Source organism: Pelecanus crispus, chromosome 19 (assembly GCF_030463565.1).
Source record: "Pelecanus crispus isolate bPelCri1 chromosome 19, bPelCri1.pri, whole genome shotgun sequence".
In the NCBI taxonomy this organism is placed as follows: Eukaryota; Metazoa; Chordata; class Aves; order Pelecaniformes; family Pelecanidae; genus Pelecanus; species Pelecanus crispus.
Genome location: NC_134661.1, coordinates 126,902 through 149,806, shown reverse-complemented (window position 1 = coordinate 149,806; position 22,905 = coordinate 126,902). Strand labels below are relative to the sequence as shown.

Genomic DNA, 22,905 nt, shown 5'->3' with positions numbered 1-22,905 from the left:
TGGCTGGGTGGGCAGTGGGAGATGGGAATGTATTTCTGTGCTCTGGAGTAGGCAGTGAGAGCCCAGTTCTCGTTAGGACTTGTCTGAGCTGCTCCTTCGTCCCTGCACACCCCCAGAGATATCCCTGGGCAGTGCCCTGCTGCCAGGAGGGGTGTGCAGGGCAGAGCTGAGCACACAGCGTGTGGGACGGGCTCTGTGAGCATGAAGAGGGAGGAGACGTGGGGAGAGAGAAACAGGTCCTGGCCAAGAAGAGCTGCAGGCAGCAGAGAGGTGGGCAGGGAGGCAGAGAGACCTGCTGGCAGAAATGCCGTGGCAGGAGGCATTCAGGCATCTCCCTGCCATCCCCTGCAGTGCAGACGCTTTCCTGGGAGCAAGCCCCTGCTCTCCTCACTCACACAGCAGAGCCCCTGCCCTTCCTATCATGGGGACATGGTCAGGAGTTGCCCTTGCAGCAGCCTGACCACCAAAGAGGAGAAACACTCAAGTGTGTGACTGTGCCTCCCTCCCCTGCCTCCCTTGCAAGGCCTCATTTGGCATCTTCTCTTCTTCTCCCTGCTGCCCTTACAGTTCTGACTGTCACACTCACTGGGGTGTGGGGGTGAGGATTCAAGTGCAGCTCAGACACCAACGCTGTCATGCACATGTGTCCATGGAGGAAAAGCACCCAACTCGCCCCCTGTTAACCTTCGGGGCTCTGGGTGCTGCAGTGTGTGCGGCTGGCAGGGATCTCACCCTCTCTTCAGGACGTAAGAAACTGAGGAGAGGTGAGTCTTTCCTTGGGAGGTGCTGCTGGGCTGCAGGCTGCCCTCCCGCAGGGCACAGCTCTCCCATGGCCTCTCTCTGTTGTGCAGGAGCCCCATGGAGAAGCCAGCGGGGTGCTAAGGCCCTTGAAATGCTGCTGGGCAGCTGCATGCCGGCAGCTGTAATGAGCCCTCTGCGTCCCTGCTTGGGAGGGCAGAGCTGAGATCCTCCGCAGGTACCAGGAGATGGGCTGAGGGCCTTGGCCATCTGCCCTTGGAAACTGGATTCCTCTGCTCCCAGCAGTGTCCTGGTTCTTTTGGGGGAAGAGCCGAGGGCGATAGTCCTCCCGCTGAAAGAGCTGCCAGCACAGGGAGCTGAGATCAGGGCTGATGCACAGAGCGGCTGTCCTCACTCGGCACTAAGGGACCCTCCCCGGCCTCTCAGGACCCACACGGTTTCCCTTGCAGGGCAGCAGGAATGCCAGGGGTTTCTGCAGTAAAAACACTCCTCAGCTGTGCTGGGGCAGCCAGAGCAGAAGAGACAAAACACAATCCCCACAGCTCTGCTCTGAACTTGGGTGAATCGGGAGCGACAATGCTGAAAAGCTCTTTGATGTCACGAGGGGATTTAACTTGAAATCACCCCGTGTTCCTCTTTACCTACTGCTGCAGGGCAGGACTGAGTCCTGCAGAGCCGACAGCAGAGCCCCTGCTCCCTGGGGCTCCCTCAGCCAGCACCAACCAGGGTTCATGAACGGGACCTGCCAAAGGTCTTCCTGAATGGAGAGAGGCAGTTGCGGGTGGTGGGGTGTGGGTTCTATGAGAAATAGCTTTGATTTTGCTCAGAAAAGTCTCTGATAACTTGTCGCTGTCTTTTCCCTCTTGGACAGTCCCCCATGCCCAGAGGCAGCAGAAGTCCAGTGACAGCTCCATCACCGAGTTCCTCCTCCTGGCTTTCGCAGACACAAGGGAGCTGCAGCTCCTGCACTTCTGGCTCTTCCTGGGCATCTACCTGGCTGCCCTCCTGGCCAACGGCATCATCATCACCGCCATAGCCTGTGACCACCGCCTTCACACCCCCATGTACTTCTTCCTCCTCAACCTCTCCCTCCTCGACGTGGGATCCATCTCCACCACTGTCCCCAAAGCCATGGCCAATTCCCTGTGGGACACCAGGGACATCTCCTACTTGGGATGTGCTGCCCAACTCTTTCTCTTTGTCTTTTTCATTTCAGCAGAGTATTCTCTTCTCACTGTCATGGCCTACGACCGCTACATTGCCATCTGCAAACCCCTGCACTACAGGACCCTGCTGGGCAGCAGAGCTTGTGTCCACATGGCAGCAGCTGCCTGGGGCACTGGCTTTCTCTATGCTTTGCTGCACACAGCCAATACATTTTCCCTACCCCTGTGCCACGGCGATGCTGTGGGCCAGTTCTTCTGTGAAATCCCACACATCCTCAAGCTCTCCTGCTCAGATACCTACCTCAGGGAAGCTGGACTTCTTGTGGTTAGTGTCTGCTTAGTGTTGGGATGTTTTGTTTTCATGGTGCTGTCCTATGTGCAGATCTTCAGGGCCGTGCTGAGCATCCCCTCTGAGCAGGGACGCCACAAAGCCTTCTCCACATGCCTCCCTCACCTGGCTGTGGTCTCCCTCTTTCTCAGCACTGCCACGTTTGCCTACCTGAAGCCCCCCTCCATCTCCTCCCCATCCCTGGACCTGGTGCTGGCAGTTCTGTACTCGGTGGTGCCTCCAGCAGTGAACCCCCTCCTCTACAGCATGAGGAACCAGGAGCCCTTTAGGAAAGTAATTTCATGGATGATTTTCAACACTGATATATTTTCCATTGCTGTTCAGAAGTGATTCTCAGGGTGTCCCATTGCAGGCCTGTCTTTTGTTTTTTGTTTTACCTGTTTCGTTACCATTATCTCTACCATTATTAGTGTTTATTACGTTTCTATAGAAATGTTTGGATTCACCTGACTCCCACTGAGGAATAAACCTGCTCTTTCTCAGCTGGATCTGATCAAAAAGTGTGTCTCACTGGCACAGAGCTGACACTCTCCTAGCATGTCTGTAATAAAATAGGATGTCCCTAGTGTAGAAACTGAAGTTTCGGATCTCCTCCCAAACTAATGTCTAGAACAGACACAACAAATTTCTCCCCAAATGGGGCTTTTTCTCCTTGGAATTGGAGATAAAACTCATTGTCACATTGGTAGCTGTTAGAGGCCAAGGGTTGGCATTTGGACTCCCCCATTGGTGTGTGGTGACAGACAAGATGGTGAATGGTCACTGAGGTACATAGCCAGGGCTGTCCCCATGGGACAGGGAAGAAGACATTCTCCAGGAGGGGAATCCAGAGCTGCCTGGAGAGGCCAGGGCTTCTCCAGGGAGAGTGTGTGCCTGGGGTGGGCAGTGACTGCAGCCCCACAAAGGGAGAGATCGCCCAAGCTGGAGTCACCCAAAGGGAAGGGGCAAAATCCAGGTGTCTGCAAGGAAACACAGATGGACACAGCCAACCCTACACAGAGCAGCTCCAACAGCCAACAGCACCGTTACAGCCCCCACACCAACAGCAGCACTCACACAGCCATGAGCAACACAAGTGGCCCCATCCCGGTGTCCCTCTCAGGCTGACCTGCTGGGAAGGTTGCATGAGTGCTCTGTACGTTTCCGGCAGAACTCACCCACGGGCTCACACAGCCCCACGGTGCCTCCACTGTGGGCCTGGCCTTTGGGTCTGCCTACACTCAGAGATATCACTCACTTGGTAGTTCCAACCCTAACCCTTACCCTGACCCCAACACTTAACGCTAATCCTAACCCTAACCCTAACCCTGCCCCAGCTCTCACCGTGCTGGGGAAGCAGGGCCGTGCCGTGCTGTTCCCCGGTGCCCCCGGGTCCTGTTGTGGGCCTCACCCGACAGCTGCTGGAAAAAAAGTATGGACAAAAGGAAACCAAACAGGTCCCTGCACAATGACAGGGACACCCCTGACCCCCCACTGCCCCCCAGCCCAGCACAGGGGGGCCAGGGCTGCCCCCACACCCTGTGCTGGGGTATCACAAATGCATCGGAGCTCTGCACACCAGGGCAGGCCCCTGCCGTAGGGGGACACGACCGCAGCGTCGGGGTTGGGAGGGGCAGAGCTTTGGGGGTGCTGGGGGGAACCCCAAAGGGTTCTGCCCCAGCCCAGCCTTTGTGGATGGCCAGAGCCTGGGACAGCAGATGGGGGAAGGCAGATGGGGGAGTCCTGGGGTTCCCCCCTGCAGCAAAGACCCCACCAGGACTTGGGGTGTTACAGCCCCACCGCACCCCCCTCCCCAGGAACCCCCCACCCCGGTGCCCCCGCAGCAAGAATGAGCCGGGCACTACAACAAATAAACTTTATTCTGGAGCCAGCCCCCCCGCACCATCCCCCCGCCCTCCCTGTGCAGGCATGGCCAGGCCCCGCTCCATGCAAGCCTGGGGCTGGCACCGCCATGTGCCCCCGCAGCCCCCACCCGGCCTGGGGGGCCTGGGGCAGGGCCTGCCTGGTGACCCCTGGACTCTAAAACTCTACCCATACCCCTAACCCTAAGTCCAAGCCCAAACCCTGACCCTAACCCTAACCCTAACAACTAACACTATCCCTATCGGTAACACTAAGACTAACACTGACCCTAAACCTGACCCTAACCCTAACCCTAGCCCTAACCCTAACCCTAATACTACCCCTATCCATAACACTAAGCCTAACGCTGACCCTAAACCCTAAAGCTGATCCTAACAGTAATCCTAACCCTAAACACTAAACCAAACAGTAAGCCCAACCGCTAACTATAAGCCTAACCCCCTAACCCTAAAACCCTAACCCTAACCCGCTAATGCTAACACTAACCCTGACCCCAACACCAAACACTAATCTTAACCCTAATCATAACCCTACCCCTCTAACCCCCTAACCCTAAATACCTAAACCTAACATGTAACACTAACTCTAAACCTTAAGACTAAGCCTAACCCTACCACTAAGCTTAAAACCCTAACCCCCTAACCCTAACCATATACCTACACCCTAACCTGGATCCTTTATCCTATCCCTAACACCTAATTCTTAACCCTAACCCTAACCGTAGCCCTAACCCTAACCCTAACGTTAATCCTAACCCTAACCTACACCCTAGCCTGGATCCTTACCCGATCCCTAACACCTAATTCTTAAGCCTAACACTAACCGTAACCCTAAAACCCTAACCCCCTAACCCTAATATTAAACCTAACCCTAACTCTAAACATAAGCCTAAAACCCTAACCCCCTAACCCTAATGTTAAACCTAACCCTAAACCTAAACATAACCCTAAAACCCTAACTCCCAAACCTAAACCTAGCCCAAAACATACCCCTAAACTTGACCCCTAGCCCTAACCCTCTAACCCTAACCGTAACCTAACCCATAACCTTAACCCTACCCCTAACCCTAACCCTAAGCCTAATGCCCTAAACCTAATGCCTAACCCTAAACCTAGCCCTAAATCTAACCCTAAACTTATCCCTAACCCTGACACCTAACCCTAACTCTAACCCTAACCCTAAACACAAACCCTAACCCTAACCCCAACCTTAATCTTGACCTTAACCCTAACCCTAACCCTAACCCTAGCCCTAAATCTAACCCTAAACTTATCCCTAACCCTGACGCCTAACCCTAACTCTAACCCTAACACTAAACACGAACCCTAAACCTAACCCCAACCCTAATCTTGACCTTAACCCTAACCCTAACCCTAACCCCCTCACCCCCTCACACTAACCCTAACCCTAACACCGTAACCCTAATGCCCAAATCCTCATGCTAAACATAACCCTAACCCCCTAACCCTAACCCTAAACCCTAAAGCTAACACTAACTGTAATCCCAACCCTAACTTCTAACCCTAACAATAAACCCTAACTCTACACCTAACGAAACCCCTAACCCCTAATCGTAACACTAAGACCCAACCCTAACATTAACCCCAAACGCTAATCCTAACCCTAACCGCTAACACTAACACTGACCCTAACCCAAACGCTAATCCTAACCCTAACCCTAACCTTATCCCCAAACCAAACCCTAATGCTAAACCTAACCAAACCCCTAACACTAACCACTAACAGTAACCCAAACCCTAACCCCAGACCCTAAGCCTAACCCTAATCCCTAATCCTAACCCTAACCATAAACCCTAACCCTAACACCCTAACCCTAAAGTCCAAACCTTAATACTAACCCTAACCCTAAACCCTAAACCTAACCCTAACCCCTAACCCTAAGTCCTAACCCTAACCCTAAGACCCCAACCCAAAACCCTAAACCTAACCCAAACCCCTAAACCTAACCCTAACTGTAATCCTAAGCCTAACTTCTAACCCTAACAATAACCCCTAACCCTAATGACCCTAACCCTAACCCCTAACCCTAAGTCCTTACCTGAACAAAGTAATAAAATAATAAAATAGTAAGAAAATGAAAATAAAATAAATAATAAAAGTAATAATAATATATGAAGCAAGTGATGCACAATGCAATTGCTCACAACCCACCGACCAATACCCAGACAGTTCCTGAGCAGCGATCGCTGCTCCCTGGACAACCCCTCCCAGTTTCTATACTGAGCATGATGCCCTATGGTATGGAACAGCCCTCTGGCCAGTTTGGGTCAGCTCTCCCGGCTCTGCCCCCTCACAGCTTCTTCTGCACCTGGCAGAGCACGGGAAGCAGAAAAGTCCTTGACTACCACAAACACTCCTGAGCAACAACTACCACATCAGTGTGCTATCAACATTATCCTCATGCTAAATCCAAACCACAGCACCACAACAGCTACTAGGGAGAAAATCAACTCTATCCCAGCCAAAAGCAAGACACCTAGTCAGGAGAAATGAGAGGTGCCGGGGCACGAGGGACTGTGGGGCACGCAAAGGCTGGGGCAAACCCCAGCTGGGCATGGGCAAAAATATCTGCTCCAAGTCGGGCAGGGACAGGGGTAGAATGGCATGCCCCATGGGGGGCCAGGGGCACAAAGAGATGCCCTGAGCCAGACAGGGAAAACCAGATGACGCCAGTGGGGCGAGGGCCAAAGCAGCCAGGTCAAGTGGGGCAGGAATAACAACCAGCTGCCGTGTTGGGACAGGAGCAATGCTCACTGCCCTCCCAGCGAGTCAAGGAGTTAAACCTGATGCTAAAGAGCTGTCCACGATTTCAGAGCTGCAGGGTGAGAGATCAGCTGGCTGGGGGCCTGGAGCCAGCCAAGGTCAACCCAGTGCAGCTGCTGAAGGGGTTTCTTTGGTAGTGCTACTTCAGAGTCAGCCTGTGGCTGCATCTTGGGGGGCAGATACAATTCATTGCAAAGGAACCTGTAAGAGCCCAGGTGCTTTGCTACACGAGTCCCATGGACAAAGTCCTGTACGTGAGAAGAGTGGAAAGAAACCCTCAGCAACCGGAACGTGCCAGTCAAAGCTGTGAGCAGGCACGCTTACAGCCCTGGCCAGGTTTGCATTCATCCGGCTGGTGCGGCTCGGGGAAGAGGTGGGAGCTCTGCTGATGGACGAACAGCCCTTCGCCAGCAGCGCATAGGGAAGGCCAGCAGCTGCCGGCTGCAGGAGGTGCCCGGGCCGTGGCAGACGCCCTGGTGCAGCCCCATGTCACAAAGGGTCGGTGATGCGGCACCCGCCTGGCGCTTGTGACCTCACCTGGCCAGGGCTTGGCATCCTGAAAAGCCAGCCAGCAAAAGCTAGTTGGGCTGAGCTGGCCTTCGGGATAACTTGGCTCATTCCTTCGCTACTTGCGTGCCTACTTTTTTCCAACCATTTCTTGTTTCCTGCCCACTTCTCAACTTCCATCCTCTTTCAAAGGTAATTATTATTTGCCTTTCAGGACTGATCATAGAGTAGGTAGATGCGGGATAAAAGTATAGGCTGGTCTATACCTTCCGAGCTCTAGGCTGAGCTATTACACCTTTCTAGCCTGGCCAGGGCTATGGGTAGAGATCGTATTTGCTAATTCTTATTTCTTTACCATATGCTAGGATAGGTAAGTAGGGGGGTGGCAGTGTAGTTGGAGGCATTGGGCTCAACCTAGAATGACAAGAAGCCCACCCTGACTGATGTGGTAGGAAGGGAGATGGAAAAGGAGCACAGCAAAGACAGCCGTTAAAGTAGTGGCCGAAAGCCGGTCACTCCTGCATACAGGGTGGGCAAGTGTGGGCTGGAGAGCCAGATGGCTCTGGTGCTAACACTAGCAATGGGTAAGCAGCAGGTCCTCTTCAGAGAAGGTGACACGCAATGCAGTCTTTCCAAAGGGCCTGGGTAATTGCTGTCAGTTGGAGTCCGGTGACAGGGACAGTAGGGCCATCAGCCTGCAGCTCTGCAGCAGTTACAAGTACCACTGAAACACTGCTGATGGCAGATGCTCTTCCGTGGGTTTAGTTTGGTGGTTTTCTAATCATTTTGTTGAGCTAAAATTATTTCTTTGCGATCAGGTGACAGGACTGGCATCGACCTTCTCCTTCTGGAGTGCGTCCTGACATCCTTTGTCATCCCAAGCTTTCCCCTCTGTTCCTGAGAGGACCGATGGCTGCAATGGGGAATGACTCCTGTGAGTAACGGCTTCACCAGCAGCCTTGGACTTTGTGAATCCCCAAAGGCAACGGATGTGGCTGGTGCTCCTTCCCTCGGTGTTGATGGGCTGACAACCTAGCATGAATTCTGGGGTGTTTCCTGGTAGCAGCCTGACTTACCCAGGTGTTTTCGATTAGACACAGGAAAATGCATTTTATCACTCCTCTGCCACTACGTACAAGACTTTGAAAGATGACATTGCTCGCAGAAAGATCTGACATCAGTAGGGTTACCTTCTCTGCTAGGTACTTGCTTGTTTTCATCAAATTACAATCAGGAAAAGGGAAGACTTGACCTGATAATCCAATTCAAGGCTCTAGAGGGAAAGGAAGATAGCCCGAGGCACAGAAAGCAGAGTGTGGGTTTGTTGGACTTTCAGTAAAGTAAGCAGGGGAACAGACTATTTTCCAAAATGGTTTCTTGACCAGTAATTGTCAGTGGCAGTGTTAGGCTTCCCCCAATGTTTCTGTGTTGGAGGTTAGAGCTGCTTTTCCTGGGAGCTTCTGTACAGAACTCGGCTTTTTAAATATGCTATTGTGCAACAGTATCAACTCATCTCTTTTCAAATACCATTTCCCTGCAGTCCTTGCCGAGGGAACGGCTCCCACACAAAGGGTCCTCTTTCCCCTGGAGAAGATTTGCATGGCCTGGCCGCAACGACAGAGAGCTGGAGCAGGACTCTACAACCTGGGCAATACATGCTTCCTCAACTCCGTCCTGCAGTGCCTGACGTACACGCCCCCTCTCACCAACTACCTGCTCTCTCGTGAGCACAGCCAGTCATGTGAGGACTTTTAGGAACAGCTCCTTGTAAATCTGTTGGGCACTTCCCAAGGATTCTCACAATCTGGAATTTCATTTAGGAGAAAAGCAGCCCTTCTTTGTCAGCCCCTGACTTGGTGTTCTTTGGACACTCAACCCTAGAAGCCTCTTGTCCTATCTAGGTGTGTTCACCTTCAGAAAGGCACCACTTTCTAGCCCCAGGTCTTGGACCCTAGTCCTGCAAGTTAAACCCTCTTTGCTTATTGCACAGAAAACTTCTGTCTGTTAAGCACCCCTCTGAAGAAAGCTTTCTGTGCGCTAAAATGTCCAGGGCTTGTTGGGACATTGGCACTTTGGGAGGAGTGGAGACTGTCCTTATAATGTCATTAGGTTTCCCAGTGCTATGGCTATTTTGCTAACCTGAGAAGCTTGCTTCCCTCCCTCCGGCCCACCCTCAGGTTGTCAGCAAGGCTTCTGCATGATGTGCGTAATGGAAGCGCATGTTCACAAGGTCCTGCGTTCCTCAGCCAGTGCCATCCAGCCGAGGGCTGTCGTCAGTGTCCTCACACGTAAGTCATTTCAGGTGCTTTGACATGGTTCCTTCCCTTCTTGTAGGACAGAACTAGTAACTTCTTCTTTCTTAGGAATAGGAGAACACTTTGAGCTTGGCGTGCAGGAAGATGTCCACGAGTTTTTATGCTATACTGTTGATGCCATGCAGAGAGCTTGCCTGAGTGGAAGCAGCCAGTAAGCACAAGCAAATTACCTCTTCAATGTTCCTGAGCCCTTTGGACTCCTTGATGTACTCCCACCAAGGAAACCCTGCGCCCAGGGTTTTCCGACCAAGAAAACTCTTGGAAGAGATAACTCTCTGCGTTACCATTTGTTTCCAGCTTGGACAGCTCTTCTCAAGGAACTACCATCGTCCAGCAAATATTTGGGGGCTTTCTGAGATCAAGAGGTACTTTTTAAAAATATTACTGTCCTTAGAATGTTCTATGGCTCTTTCTCTGTTTGTGGTAAACAGCTTCTAGTATGCAGCAGTATGTCCCGTGTGTCTAAAGTGGTATGTGTTGGTTGGTGAAATGGGCAGAGTCAGTCTCCTTCCCAGCCTGATAAGCATTTCTCTTTGCCTTCCAGTAACGTGCTTGAGTTGCAAAGCCGTTTCCGACACCTACGAGGCATTCCTTAATATTCCTTTGGATATCAAGGTAAGATGTTTGGAAATTGCAGTGCAAAATGTTTCCAGGTCTCCACAGGGGCCTAGTTTATCTCCAGTAAACTCTGCTGACTTCAACCTGTGGGCTATGACCTCACAAGAGCTTGGTGGTGGATGGGGAGGGAACTGGACTCCTGTGCTCCTTCTGGGGAAGCCCTGTAAATGGTCTCCCTGTGCTGGGTGCTGGGTGTCAGCTGAGCAAAGAGTAAGGATGGCACCTACAGCCATGATGACACTGTCATAGCACCCTGCTTCGGACTGCCTCAATACGCGTCTGATTGCTGGATGGATGGGGTCGATTGCTTGTGTTATTTTTGACCTGTACCATGGACAACTCTGGTACCACCCAGGGGTAGCTGCTTATGGGGACAATGCTGGTACTACACGGGTAGCTATGTCTTGGGATTTTGAATTTCCAGGAGCTTAGTGCTCTCCTTTCTTGCTCATCCAGGCAGCCTCCTCTGTCACTGGAGCTCTGGAAGACTTCGTCAAACCTGAGCAGCTGGATGGTGAAAATGGCTACAAATGCAGCAAGTAAGATTATTACTAATGACATCTTCCCAGCAGATACTGGGTTATGGGATAGCATGGCTGGGAGCACTAGTTCTGTTTTGACTTAATTGAGAAACCCAGTCATGAGGCAGCTTGGGTTTTTTTCTTTTTTTCTCTTCCCCATACAACTAATCCACCTGAACAACCTGGAACTTGGAAAATAATGCATTTGCTTCTAAGACAGGTAATTTCTTTCCCTTCTGCCTGAATATTTGGAAAGCTCTGATGAGAATTTGATTCCTGGCATTGTCTGCCCTGGAAGTGGTCAACCTTCCTAGCTATGAAGTTGCCCACTGAACTACCCCTATGGCCAGAAGGGAAAAGACACGTCCCGTGGGCAGTGGTGAGCTGAAGCAAGGAGGAGCTCTGGACAGGGATTTGGCAACAGCAGCGTCTTCAAGAAAGCAATCAACAGTTTCATTCCCAAGGCTTTTTGGATGCTTGCGTCTCTGTCCAGGAGACCTCAGTCCTCGGAGCAGTAGCAGCCCCCACTGGCTCTCTGAATGCTGTCAAGCCTAGTTCTTGTCTTGTAGACTGCGGGCTGCTGCTCTCCAAAGGGAGCCAGCCTAGACCAAAGCTACCTTCACTGAGAGCGTGCGGACTTAAGGGGTGTAGAATGCAAACACGTGCATACAATGGTTGGGCAAACCAAGCCTTAACTCAACCATCCATGGATGGGGGGGCAGAGTGGGGAGAAGATAGGCTGCAACAGTTGGGTCTGTGCTTGTTTCAAGGTGTGAACAGCTGGCCACTGCGTCCAAGAGCCTTACAATACATCGTTCCTCCAACGTCCTGACAGTGTGCCTGAAGAGATTTGATGCTTTCTCTGGCAGAAAGATTAGCAAGGTATGTTTACAAGTGCACTGCAACTTTGTCTGCTTGGAAGGAGACCTTTCCTGAGGGCGAATCCTTTTTTGGAAGTTGTTAGTGTTTGCACGACAGCTATCGAGTGCAGCCATCTAAGGAAAATCAGTGCAATAGCTATGCCTCGCTCTTTCCTTTGTGGTAAGAGGAGAGTTCCAACGTGAAGATAAGCACCTACTGCGCTCGTGAAGAGCTGGTTTGGCTGAGAATGGTTTTCTGCCACCTCAATGATGAAATGGCAACACCTGGTTTTGATGAACCCAGAAGATCTATTTCTATACCTCTAGCCTGTGGTCGGTGAAAAGGTTTCCTCAGGCTGCTTCCTAAAGACTCTCAGGATAATTTGTGAGTCTTCTTGCTGTCCCTTTAGGTTGTGAAGTATCCAGAATATTTGGACCTTGGCGCATATATGTCTCAGGCGGGTGGAGAACCGCTTCTCTATTCCTTGTATGCCGTCCTGGTACACGAAGGTTCTGGCTGTCAGGCAGGACACTATTACTGCTTTGTGAAGGTAAAAGTCAGCTCTGTTGTTTGCGTTGGTGTATTGTGTCCTGCAGTGGTGTTCTGTCTGTGGTTTTGTTTTAAAACTCCTGCAGTTCATCTGAAGAGAGCGTTGTCTTTCTTTGCAGGCCAGCAATGGACAGTGGTACAAGATGAATGATGCCTCTGTAGGTCTTTGTGACATCAAGACGGTTCTCCGCCAGCGTGCATATTTACTCTTCTATGCCAGGTAATAACAAGCGTGAAGGGGTGCTCAGAATACACTCCCACTCCTGTTACTGCTCTTGTTGTTGTTGTTGTTGTTCTCCTCCAGTGGGTTTTGCTTTCTGTCCTGGGAAAGAATGACTGTTTGTCTCGTTCAGTTCTCTCTGTTCTGCACTTCGCCTGCTCCTTTCTTCTCCCTCCTTGTCTGGCACTAAACTGTTGTGCTTGTGCAACTTGCTGGCTGTGTGCTCTCTGAGACTGACTAGCTGTGACAAGAGGTGAAAGGGAGGTCTGAGAGGGCACAAAGATGAGTTAGTGCTTGGAAAGGGACAGACATGGCTGGAAGACCATGATCTAATTTCCAGCTTCTAGTTCTGCTTCAGTCTTCTGCGTGCCATATCAAGTACTGCTGGAAAATGATAGGATGAGACTGAAGCCACGAGGAGGCTGCAACAACAGCCCTAGACTAAGATCACCGTTGTTTCTCCAGGCACCATGATTTGACCCCTGGAGCAGGCACTGAATGCCAAGAGACAAAGAGCATTTCCGTGGCAAAGCTGGGTCAGGTGCTGAAGAGTCCATTTTCTGGAGGCACCGTAGCACTGAGGAATCAAGAACGCAGAGAAAACAGGCAGAGGATCCAAGGGAAGAGAAAAATGCAGGACTCTACAGGAACTCCCCCTCAGCACTGCAGCAGGAAGAGAGCGCGCTCTGACACCAAGCAGGGGAAGAAGCTGAACAGAAGCCAACCAGACTGTCTGCCTCTCAGGTGGAGGCACGCTTGCCATGCAGAAATGCAGAAGCACACTCGCCATCAGCTGGTGCGCGGCACTGGGAACCTGTGCAGCTCTTCCCACAGGGAGAAGAACAGCCCTGAGAATGGCAGAAGCTCAGGAGGGGAAACTGTGCACAGCTCAAGGGGCCACAGAGCAGACTCGCATTCTGCTTCGGTAGGTGTGCAGCAGCCAGGGAAATCCTCACTTGAACAGCGTGTGCTCCCACCGGTGTCACTTCACCCAGAGTCTGCAGGCTCTTGCCAGGCAAATGAAAAACAAAGATGCAGAAAGAGGAAACTGTCCTGTGCAGAGCGGGGTGAACGTGTGCCCGAAAGTAAGCGGCAAAAGTCAGAAGCGAGCATTCTGGTGATCCGGAATCGAGAAAGAAATGCAAGAACTGCAAGAAGAAAGAGAAATCCAAAGAGAACTCTGGAGAGGAGCACGCAGAAGTAAGCAATGTTTGCAGCGTCACCAGCAAATGTTGCCTCACTCTTGCCAGGTGTTTCAGGCGATCAAAACAATAAAATTGCCATCATAACCAGACCCAGTCCTGAGTGGTGCTTCTGATTTCTGTAGAGTGTTTGACCATGCAAGAAAGAACAGAGGGGTTCAGGGTGTTTTTGAAATTGTGTAACTCAAGACTTCCTTTATGAAAGCACCCTTGTGATCCAGAAGGGTGGAAGCTTTCTAAACCTGCTGAGCATATTAAATTAGCATGTAGAGATCTCAGGGAAAAAAATGCCCAGGAACAAAGCATCTCCAGTGCTGCTCAATTAGAGGCTCAGGTCACCTGCGTGTGATTCACGTTGTCTTCTCCCAAGTGTGACATCTGGTGCAAGAGACACAAGGAAACCAAGGCATTACAAGCATTGCCACTGACGGTCCCTCCAACAGGGTCATCTTGTTAAGACGATGGGTTTCCACTCTTTTTATTCCTTGTTTTGGTGAAGAAGCTGGCTTCCTGGCAAACCTGGGCAGTGGAGTCTGAGTAAAAAAGACAACGCTTCACCCTGAAGATGCTTCTAAAGTGTCCCACAAGAGCTGCAGTTCATACGCCTTCTGGCCTCTTTCCAAGCCTGTCGCAAGGTGTTCTAGATATGAAATCAGTTTCTGAGGCATAACCGAGGCAGAAATGTGTAGGCATTTCTCCTCACACAAAGTATAAACCACCTAGCTCCCAAGCCTGCCATGACTCACTGCAAAAGGCGCAAAGGTGCTTCTCCATCAGCATTGGTTTTCATCTCCAAATGCCAGCGCTTGGGACTACCGTGACCTCTAGAAATCGAATCCAGCGAGAGAGGCGTTGGGAATGGGGATGTGAGCAGGTACAGGGTCCAGGTGAGCAGCCAAGCACAGGGATCTTTCCTGGCAGCAGTCATCCTCGGGTGACCTGTGTAAAAGTCAGTTCTTTGCTGGCCTAGGAGAGAGGCAAGGACACTTTAGCACAGAATTACCAAGGGAATTTGTTCTCTTTATTTAGCTATGCATATTGCACCTGCATAAAGCTGTTCTCTATGCCTGCCCTATCATCTTCTCAGGCACATACAACATCAAAAACCACCTTCACGAATCACACAGAAACTCCTGCCCTATCAGCTCCTCAGCCACCAGTAACATCACAAGCACCTGAAACAGCAACAGGCTGGTTCCGGCCACGAATGACATCACAGACACCTAAGCAGGAGATGCATCTTTTCCCATCTCTCTGCTACTCAGTCACAAGTGATATCGCCAGCATCTGCACAAGTCATTTAAAAACTCCTGCCCTAGCGGTTGCTCGGCAGCAGGTGACATCACAAGTACCTGCAGCAGAAGCCAGGTTCCTGCTCCTTCCTTCCGCAGCAGCTGCTCCGCCACCAGTGTCTTCCCAAGGACCTGCACAGGATGAGCATCCTCACTTTCCACACGCCCTCTTTTTCCCCTCCATCTCTATCTTGTCTCCTGTCTCTCCGGGCTCTTCTCTGCCAGGCCCTTTTCTCACTCACTCCATGACCTCCCAATGCCTTTCACTGTTACCATGCTTCTGTGGCAGATGTTACCTTGAAAGCACTGTCCCAGCCATGTGCCCTGCACCTATTTCTCTTCTCCCTCTGCTTTGCACTCTGGCTGTTTGATGCGCTTTTTGACCTCAGAGGCCCTTTTGCCCTGGCTCCCTCCTGCTCTTCAACCCTGTTCCTGCAAGAGAACTGGCAAGCGGTCGCTGTCTCCTCCAGGGCATCTTACCTGCATCTCTCTGACCTGGACAGCTGCTGGGAACTGTCACCATCAGCCCCAGCTGTGTTTCTCCTGGAGAAGGCTTCTCCGTGCACAGGCTCAGCTCTGGGTGTGCTTGGTGTGGAACAGCATTCCTGAAGGAGAAGAGGAAAACTCAAAGTAACTCCTGGGCAACGTCCTGCTGGGAGAGCTGATTTGAAGTCAGCTCTCCCAGCTTGGCAGCAAGCCCCAAGGCTGCTCCAGGGGTGCTCCCTGTTCCCCAGCTCAGCCACAGGTCCCACAGCTGCCACTCGTGTTACCAAAAGGGATTTGCTTGCCTTTTTCTTTTCTTCTAGTTCATGCACAGGCACTGGGAAAAAAGGCAGCAGAAGCACACGCTAGCTAAAACCCCTTTCTATTGTTAGCAGTAAGGGTGCTCTCAGCTGGGAGCATGAGGAGGCTGCCGTGTTACATTTCTTGATTCCTTATGTGAAATCTTAAGACTATTCATATACTCATTTTTACAATTTACATAACCTATTGGCTTTGGCCATGATATTGTCTGTTACCATTCACTTTTGAGTATTTGTACACGTGAACCCTCTGTGCAAGGGCGCTTAATGCACATTTCTTAGCTGAGTTTACATGATTTTGTTGCAACTTTGCTGCTTTCAGCCAGTTTGGTCTGGTTTCTTCCAGCAGCAAACCTACTTGGGTAGGAGAGGTCACGGTCTCCTATCCAAGTGGTCTCCTATCAATGGATAGACAATAAGGGCCTATATATTTTAATCCCAGTTGGTCCTCAAAAACAATTCATCAAATTCCTAATAGACACCAGTGCACAAATTTCAATATTGACACAACAAGATGCTGAGAAGCTGAGTATACGACCCAGATGGCAAAGAGTTAAAATTACTGGCGTGAACGGAGCAAGTGCTATTTGTCAAACTGCAAAGGTTAATTTATGGCTCCTGGGAGAAAAACGCATGCTGTCTACCCATTTTGCAGTGAAAAATCATAATGGAAGTATTTTGGGCTTTGATGATTTGAATGGCCGAACCCGGCGCCTCCCGGACGGTGAGATGTGGTGCTTTGGTTCAAATATTAATCCTAACCCCGATAAAGATCAGGAGGCTACAGTGAGTTTACTCCGTGCAGCCCCTGCACTCCCTAATTCAAAAGTTACTAACGTACCACAACACCCAATTTCTGCTGCAGCACGAAATGGAATTTCTAAAGTCACAGGTGATTTAGAAAAATGACAAATTATCTCCAGAACCCACTCCCCACACAATTCACCAGTCTGGCCAGTCCGAAAGCTGGATGGGAGATGGTGTCTGACAATTGATTATAGGCATCTAAATGCCAACACAGCTCCACTAACGGCTGCAGTCCCCAATATTGCAACCTTAACAGCCACACTAGAGGCAGCTGCACACCCATGGATGACAGCGCTAGATGTGAAAGGGATGTTCTTTATGGGCCCCTTGCAGGAGGAGGAGAAAGACAGATTTGCTTTTACCTGGGAAGCTATACAATATACCTTTAACAGACTCCCACAGGGATACAAACACTCACCTACACTTGCTCATGCTTTGCTTGCTGAACTGTTGCAAACAGTCACACTTCCTCACAACATGAAACTATACCAATATATAGATGATATTCTGATCGGAGGACATTCCCCTGAGGAGGTAGGGGAAGCAGCAGCAGCAGCATGGCAAGCACTACATAAAGCAGAAGTTGCAATCCCACCTGAGAAGTGTCAGAAACCAAGCAGAGAGGTCAAGTTTTGGGGTTCTTGGTGGATTGCAGGTAGTGTGACAATCCCACCAGACACCCTAAATATAATAGAACAGTCACAGATGCCCCAATCTAGGAAAGAATTACAACAGCTTACGTGTACTTTAGGATACTGGGGAAAACACGTACCTGGATTTTCCATCATTGCTCGCCCACTTTACTCACTCTTAGGAAAGGGAACACCAACAGAAAACATTTGGTTTACTGATGCCTCAGCAAAAAGAGTAAATGGGAAATGGCAAGATAAGGCTGCTGCATTAGAAATTACCACCGGCAAACAAGCAATAGAAGAAGGTTAAGGCAGTGCACAAGTAGGAGAATGAAGGGCAGTTGTGCCAGCAGCACAAATCGGAGCAAAGGTGATATATGTAGATGCCTGGCCTGTGTGGGCTGGTGCCACACAATGGCTCTGTCAAGGGTAACCCCTGCTCCTCTGAGTCTGTGGGCAAAGAACCATAGAATGGCCATGGTCTCAAGCTCGTGTTAAGTATACCGGGAGTATGGGCATACACCCTAGTACGGGAAATTTAAACCTCCCTATCACGGTCATGCATGGAACTGAGGTATACTTGGAAAACGAATGGAGCTGGGACAAAGATGAAGCTCATGTTAAAGTTCCTCAACTTCAGGGAACGACAGGGAAAGAAATTAAAATAGGATGCGGGACGATCAGTGGGTCTGCTCATGAGAAGGCATCTCAGATTTCTGTGTACAACATCACATCAGACCCAATAGCAAAAGACAGGAAACTTTGTTCCTCTGAAAGATTGGAATCTTGGTACAATTTTACCTTAGTACAACCTGTTCTCGTAGTCTGCCTCTGGGCTCGCCATAGCATGGGACTATCCTTTACATTTAAAATAGACATTACTGACTCTAGTACAATAGCATTTGCCCCAATTGTAAAGGCTAAGAAAACCCTGTCCCCACAAATTTCTGAAACTGGACCATATGCGATCAAAAATACTGGACAAATATTAGTTAACCTGTCATGGTCTCTCAAACAAGTGGAACTGTCAGTGCAGGTTAACATCTCTACAATTAAACCTACCTGCTCACCATTCCTAACTACGTCTTATACTGGATGGTTAGCAGGGTTACATGGACAAACTCTCAACTCCCCAAAGTGAGCAACAAGAGATGTAACCGGTGTCACAGGGACAGGATTGGGAGTCTTGAATAGTACAGATGCTGAAATACTCATTAATAAATTAAGCGCAACAACAAGTGATTTGAACAAATTAGAACACCCCTATGGTCTTCTCTATCAGCATTGGGAACTAGTCAATGGCTTATACATGTCATATTTCCTGAGCGGGAAAGCATCAATGTAAAAGACCACCGACTAATCACGGACGCACCAGGCACAGCTCAAACCAGTCTCTCTCTTGCTCTTAGTTGTATTCAAGCCCGATGGTGGATACAATCTACTGTAACAACCATTATAAGAGAAAGCGGTGAGGGCACCTTGCCCACTGAAATTCGAAAGGTAATCTGGGATAATGCAACTCAATTCGAAAGAGACTTCCAATCCTGGTGGTGTCTAATCAATTTTACCTATAACCCTACTGACAGTAAAGCCACAGGTTTTGTATTAACAATACGCAATGCTTCAGTACACACCATATAGCTACCCAATCATTGCGCTGGGGTTAAACCATAATGGAACTGGACTCAATCCATTAAAACAGAGTATGGGCCTGACAAAACACGAATAAATGGCAAACTATTGATGTTGATACATGTGTTGGATGGAACAACAGGGATTTATTTGTGAAAGTAACACCATTAAGGCCCAAGACATTTCTCTTGACACTGAACAAAGTGTTTGTCATTTTGAAATACATCCTGATGATAGCCCTGAAACAATACTCATATATGTTGGACATGGATGCGTTTGTATGAGAACCCTTTGCCACTCTGTATCTGTAGATAACACCACTGTAGACATATACATCATCATTACGTTGTTTCACAAGTATTCCCTGACCTGATCGTCTTCCACCAAGGGTCCCTCTTCCTTGCTCCTGCCTTTCCACCTGCTCTCTGGGACCTGGCACTCCTGAAGGCTGCTCTTGCTAGTAAAGGCTGAGCCAGACAAGGCATTCAGTACCTCCGCTTTTTGCACGTCTGTGTAACCAGGTCCCCTGTCTTGCTGAGCAAGGGACCCACAATTTCCCTAGGCTGCTTTTTGTCCCCTGCGTACTTAAGAAGCTCTTCTGCCTATCTTTGACATCCCTGTCCAGATTCAATTCTGTCTGAGCTTTGGCTTTCCTGGCTTGGTCCCTAGACGCTCAGATAATCTTTCCATGTTTCTCCCAGGATACCTGTCCTTGTTTCCACCCTCTGTAAGCTTTGTTTTGCATAGAGTCATGGAATCAGAATCATTTAGGTGGGCAAAGATCTTTAAGATCATTGACTCCAACTGTTAACCTAAAACTGCCAAGTCCACCACAAAACCAGGACCCTAAGTGCCTCCTCTACATTCCTTTTAAATACCTCCAGGGATGGTGACTCAGCCACTTCCCTGGGCAGCGCCTTCCAATGCTTGATAACCCTTTCGGTGAAGAAATGTTTCTTAATAGCCAATCTAAACCTCCCCTGGCGCAACTTGAGGCCATTTCCTCTTCTCCTATCACTTGTTACTTGGGAAGAGAGACCCACCTCATTACAACCTCCTTTCGGGGAGTTGTAGAGAGCAACAAGGTCTCCCCTCAGCCTCCTCTTCTCCAGGCTAAAAAACCCCAGTTCCCTCAGCTGCTCCTCATTAAGTCTTGTTCTCTAGGCCCTTCCCCAGCTTTGTTGCCCTTCTTTGGGCACACTCCAGCACCTCAGTGTCTTTCTTCTAGGGAGGGGCCCAAAACTGGACACAGTATTCCAGGTGCAGCCTCACCACTGTCGAGTACAGGGGGATGATTACTGTCCCAGTCCTGCTGGCCACACTATTCCTGATACAAGCCAGGATGCTGTTGGCCTTCTTGGCCACCTGGGCACACTGCTGGCTCATGTTCAGCCGGCTGTCGACCGACACCCCCAGGTCCTTTTCAGCCAGGCAGCTTCCCAGCCACTCTTCCCCAAGCCTGTAGCATTGCATGGGGCTGTTGTGACCCAAGTGCAGAACCCGGCACTTGGCCTTGTTGAATCTCATGCAACTGTCAAGGAGAAAGTGCAAGAAAAGCATGAGGAGAAACGAAAGGAAATGGATGAGGAAAAGGAGAAGGACAAAAAGGTGAAGGAGGAGGAAAACATAGGATGAGGAGGAAAAGGAACAGGATGAGGAGGAGAAAGATTAGAAATGAGCAAGAGGAGGAAGAAGAAGGGGTGGAGGAGGAACACGAGGAGAAGAAATGAGAAAAGGAAAAGGAATCAGAAGTGGAGGAGAAGGAAAAAAAAAGGAGGAGGGGAGACAGGAGGATGAGGTGGAAGAGAAAGAAGAAGAGGAGGAGGAGGAATAAGAGGAAGAAAATTCTTAAGAAGAGTGGGAGAAGAAGGAAGAAGAGGAGGAAGAAAAGGATGATGAGGGGGAGAAAGAAAATGAGGAATATGAGGTAGGAGAAGATGAAGAGGAGGAGGAGGGTGAAGAATAGGAGGAGGAAGAGGAGGAAAGAGAAGGAGAAATAATAGGAGGAAGTAGAAGAAGAGGAGAAGGTGGAAAAGAACAAAAGGAACAGGAGGAGGAGGGTCAAGAACAGGAGGGTAAACAGGATAACAGAATAACAGGAAGCAGAGGAAAAAAAACAGAAGGAAATAGGAGGAAGAGGCGTTGGAGAAAGAGGAGGAGAAGGAGGGGTATAAGGAGAAGGACGATGAAGAACAAGAACAGGAGGAGGGTGAACACGCAGAGGATAGAAATGCAGAGGTGTATGAGGAGAAGGGGAGAAAGAGAAGGAGAATGAGGAAGAGGAAGAAGAGTTGGAGGAAGAGCTGGATGAAGACAGAAAGGAGGAGAAAGAAAAAGAAGAGGAAGAGGAAGAGGAGGAAGAACCATAGGAAGAACAGGATAAAGAACATGAGAAAGAAGAAGAAGAAAAGGAAAACAAGAGCAGGAAGAGGAGGAGTAGGAGGAGGAACATAAAAAGGAAAAGAAGGGAACACAAGAGGAGGAGGACAAAGAACAGAAGGTAGAGGAGGAAGAAATGGAGGAAGAGAATGAACATGAGGAGGAGAAACAGGAGGAGGAAGAAGAGCAGGAGATGGAAGAGAGGAAAGAAGAGAAGGTGGAGAAGAGGAGGAAGAGCACGATAAGGAGGAGGAGAATACAAAAAAGGAAGATGAGGAAGAAATAAAGGAGGAGAAAGGAATACAGGAGGAGAGGGACGAGGAGAAACACGAACAGGAGGAGGAATAGGAAGAAAAGGAGGCAAAAGAGCAGGAGGAGGAGGAAGAACAAGATGAAGAGGACAATGAGAAGGAGAAGGACAACAATACGAAGAACCAGAGGAGGAGGAGAGGAGAACGAGGAAGAACAGGGAAGAGGAAAAGGAGGAGGAGGAGGAGGAAACCCCTCCAAATTCAGTCCAGAGCTTCAGCACATCAAAGTTCTTGGATGGAGCACCTGCTACATATGTTTGTCCATGGGGATTCACTAAATCCAAGCTTACTGGTGAAGCCACTACTCACAAGAGTCATTCCACATTGTGACCATCACTCCTCTTGGGAACAAATGGGAAAGCTCTGCATGACAAAGGCTGTCAGGACAAGCTCCAGAAGTCCAGTACAAGAAGATCCCCGTCACCTAATTGCACAGAAATAATTCCAGCTCAGTGAAATGATTATTGAAAATGAAACACAGAGAACAGCATCCACCATCAAAATTCCTTCAGTGATAGTTTTAACTGCTGCCGAGCTGCAGGCTGATGACCTTACCATCACCGTCACAGGACCCCAAAAGAAATGCTAACTGGCAAACAGTAACTCTGCCCATAGCTCGTATCTCTCCAGCCTTCAGAGGCAGAATAGCTCAGCCTACAGCTCTGCAGGTACAGACCAGCCCAGACTTACAGCCTGTGTCTGCCTACTCCATCATCTGTCCAGAAAGTCAAATCAGCGGCTCCCATCACGCAGCTCCCCCTGCCCAGGGCTGTGGCTGGCAGCACAGACAGACCTGCATTTTGGGAAAGCCTTGGGGCCCAGAGCAATTCCCGGGCAGCTCCCTCCTGGCAGCTACCTCCCCTCCCCTCCCTCCATGAAGCAAGCCCAGACCCCTAAATTGTGGCCCTAAACCCCTAATTGGTTGTGTTTGGGGGGACTTCCGGTCATATTGGGGCCACTCACTTTTTTTTGGTGGTGTTTCCAGTAGTAATGTGTGACTTCCGGTAATGCTGGAGGCCTTCCGGACCATAGAGAGGAACTTCTGGATCGTAGAGTTGGAAACCGGAAGCTCCTCTCTATGACCGGCACCACCCAGTTCGACCCTGGAGGTCCAACTCCATGGTACGGCCTATAGAGTCCGTCGTGTGCAGCACAGAGCAGCGCGCCGGAAGCCCCTCTCGTACCCGGAAGTGCAGCTCCATGGTCTGGCTCCCAGGGATGGCCCACAGCGGTCGTGTCGGTTTGCCGGTAGCGTTTGGAAGGCGCTCTCTGTGGTTTGGGAGTCCTGCACGGGCAGAGCGTGGTGTTGGTTTTTTAGGTTGTTCGCTCCTTTTG

At 50.0% G+C, this 22,905-nt stretch overlaps 2 protein-coding genes across 2 annotated transcripts; both read left to right on the top strand.

Moving 5' to 3' along the window:
• Nucleotides 1-1,559: 1,559 nt before the first annotated feature.
• LOC104026974 (olfactory receptor 14C36) lies at nt 1,560-2,604 on the top strand. Its single transcript, XM_009477572.2, is given in 2 exon segments — nt 1,560-1,580; nt 1,582-2,604. Coding segments are annotated over 2 exon segments (1,044 nt in total).
• Nucleotides 2,605-9,027: 6,423 nt separating this feature from the next.
• Nucleotides 9,028-22,705, top strand: LOC104036466 (ubiquitin carboxyl-terminal hydrolase 42-like). Its single transcript, XM_075723302.1, has 10 exons — nt 9,028-9,169; nt 9,606-9,716; nt 9,798-9,894; nt 10,041-10,108; nt 10,288-10,358; nt 10,818-10,900; nt 11,653-11,764; nt 12,153-12,293; nt 12,412-12,512; nt 22,603-22,705. The coding sequence occupies exons 1-10, from the start codon at nt 9,028-9,030 to the stop codon at nt 22,703-22,705; spliced, it is 1,029 nt and encodes a 342-aa protein (XP_075579417.1).
• Nucleotides 22,706-22,905: the final 200 nt, after the last annotated feature.

Excerpts from the sequence above, each read along its gene's own strand:
- LOC104036466 (XM_075723302.1), top strand. The coding sequence starts at position 9,028 with ATGGCCTGGCCGCAACGACAGAGAGCTGGAGCAGGACTCTACAACCTG. Across the intron at positions 10,901-11,652 it reads AATGGCTACAAATGCAGCAA|GTGTGAACAGCTGGCCACTG; the intron begins GTAAGATTATTA and ends GCTTGTTTCAAG. Across the intron at positions 12,513-22,602 it reads TATTTACTCTTCTATGCCAG|AGAGGAACTTCTGGATCGTA; the intron begins GTAATAACAAGC and ends TCCGGACCATAG.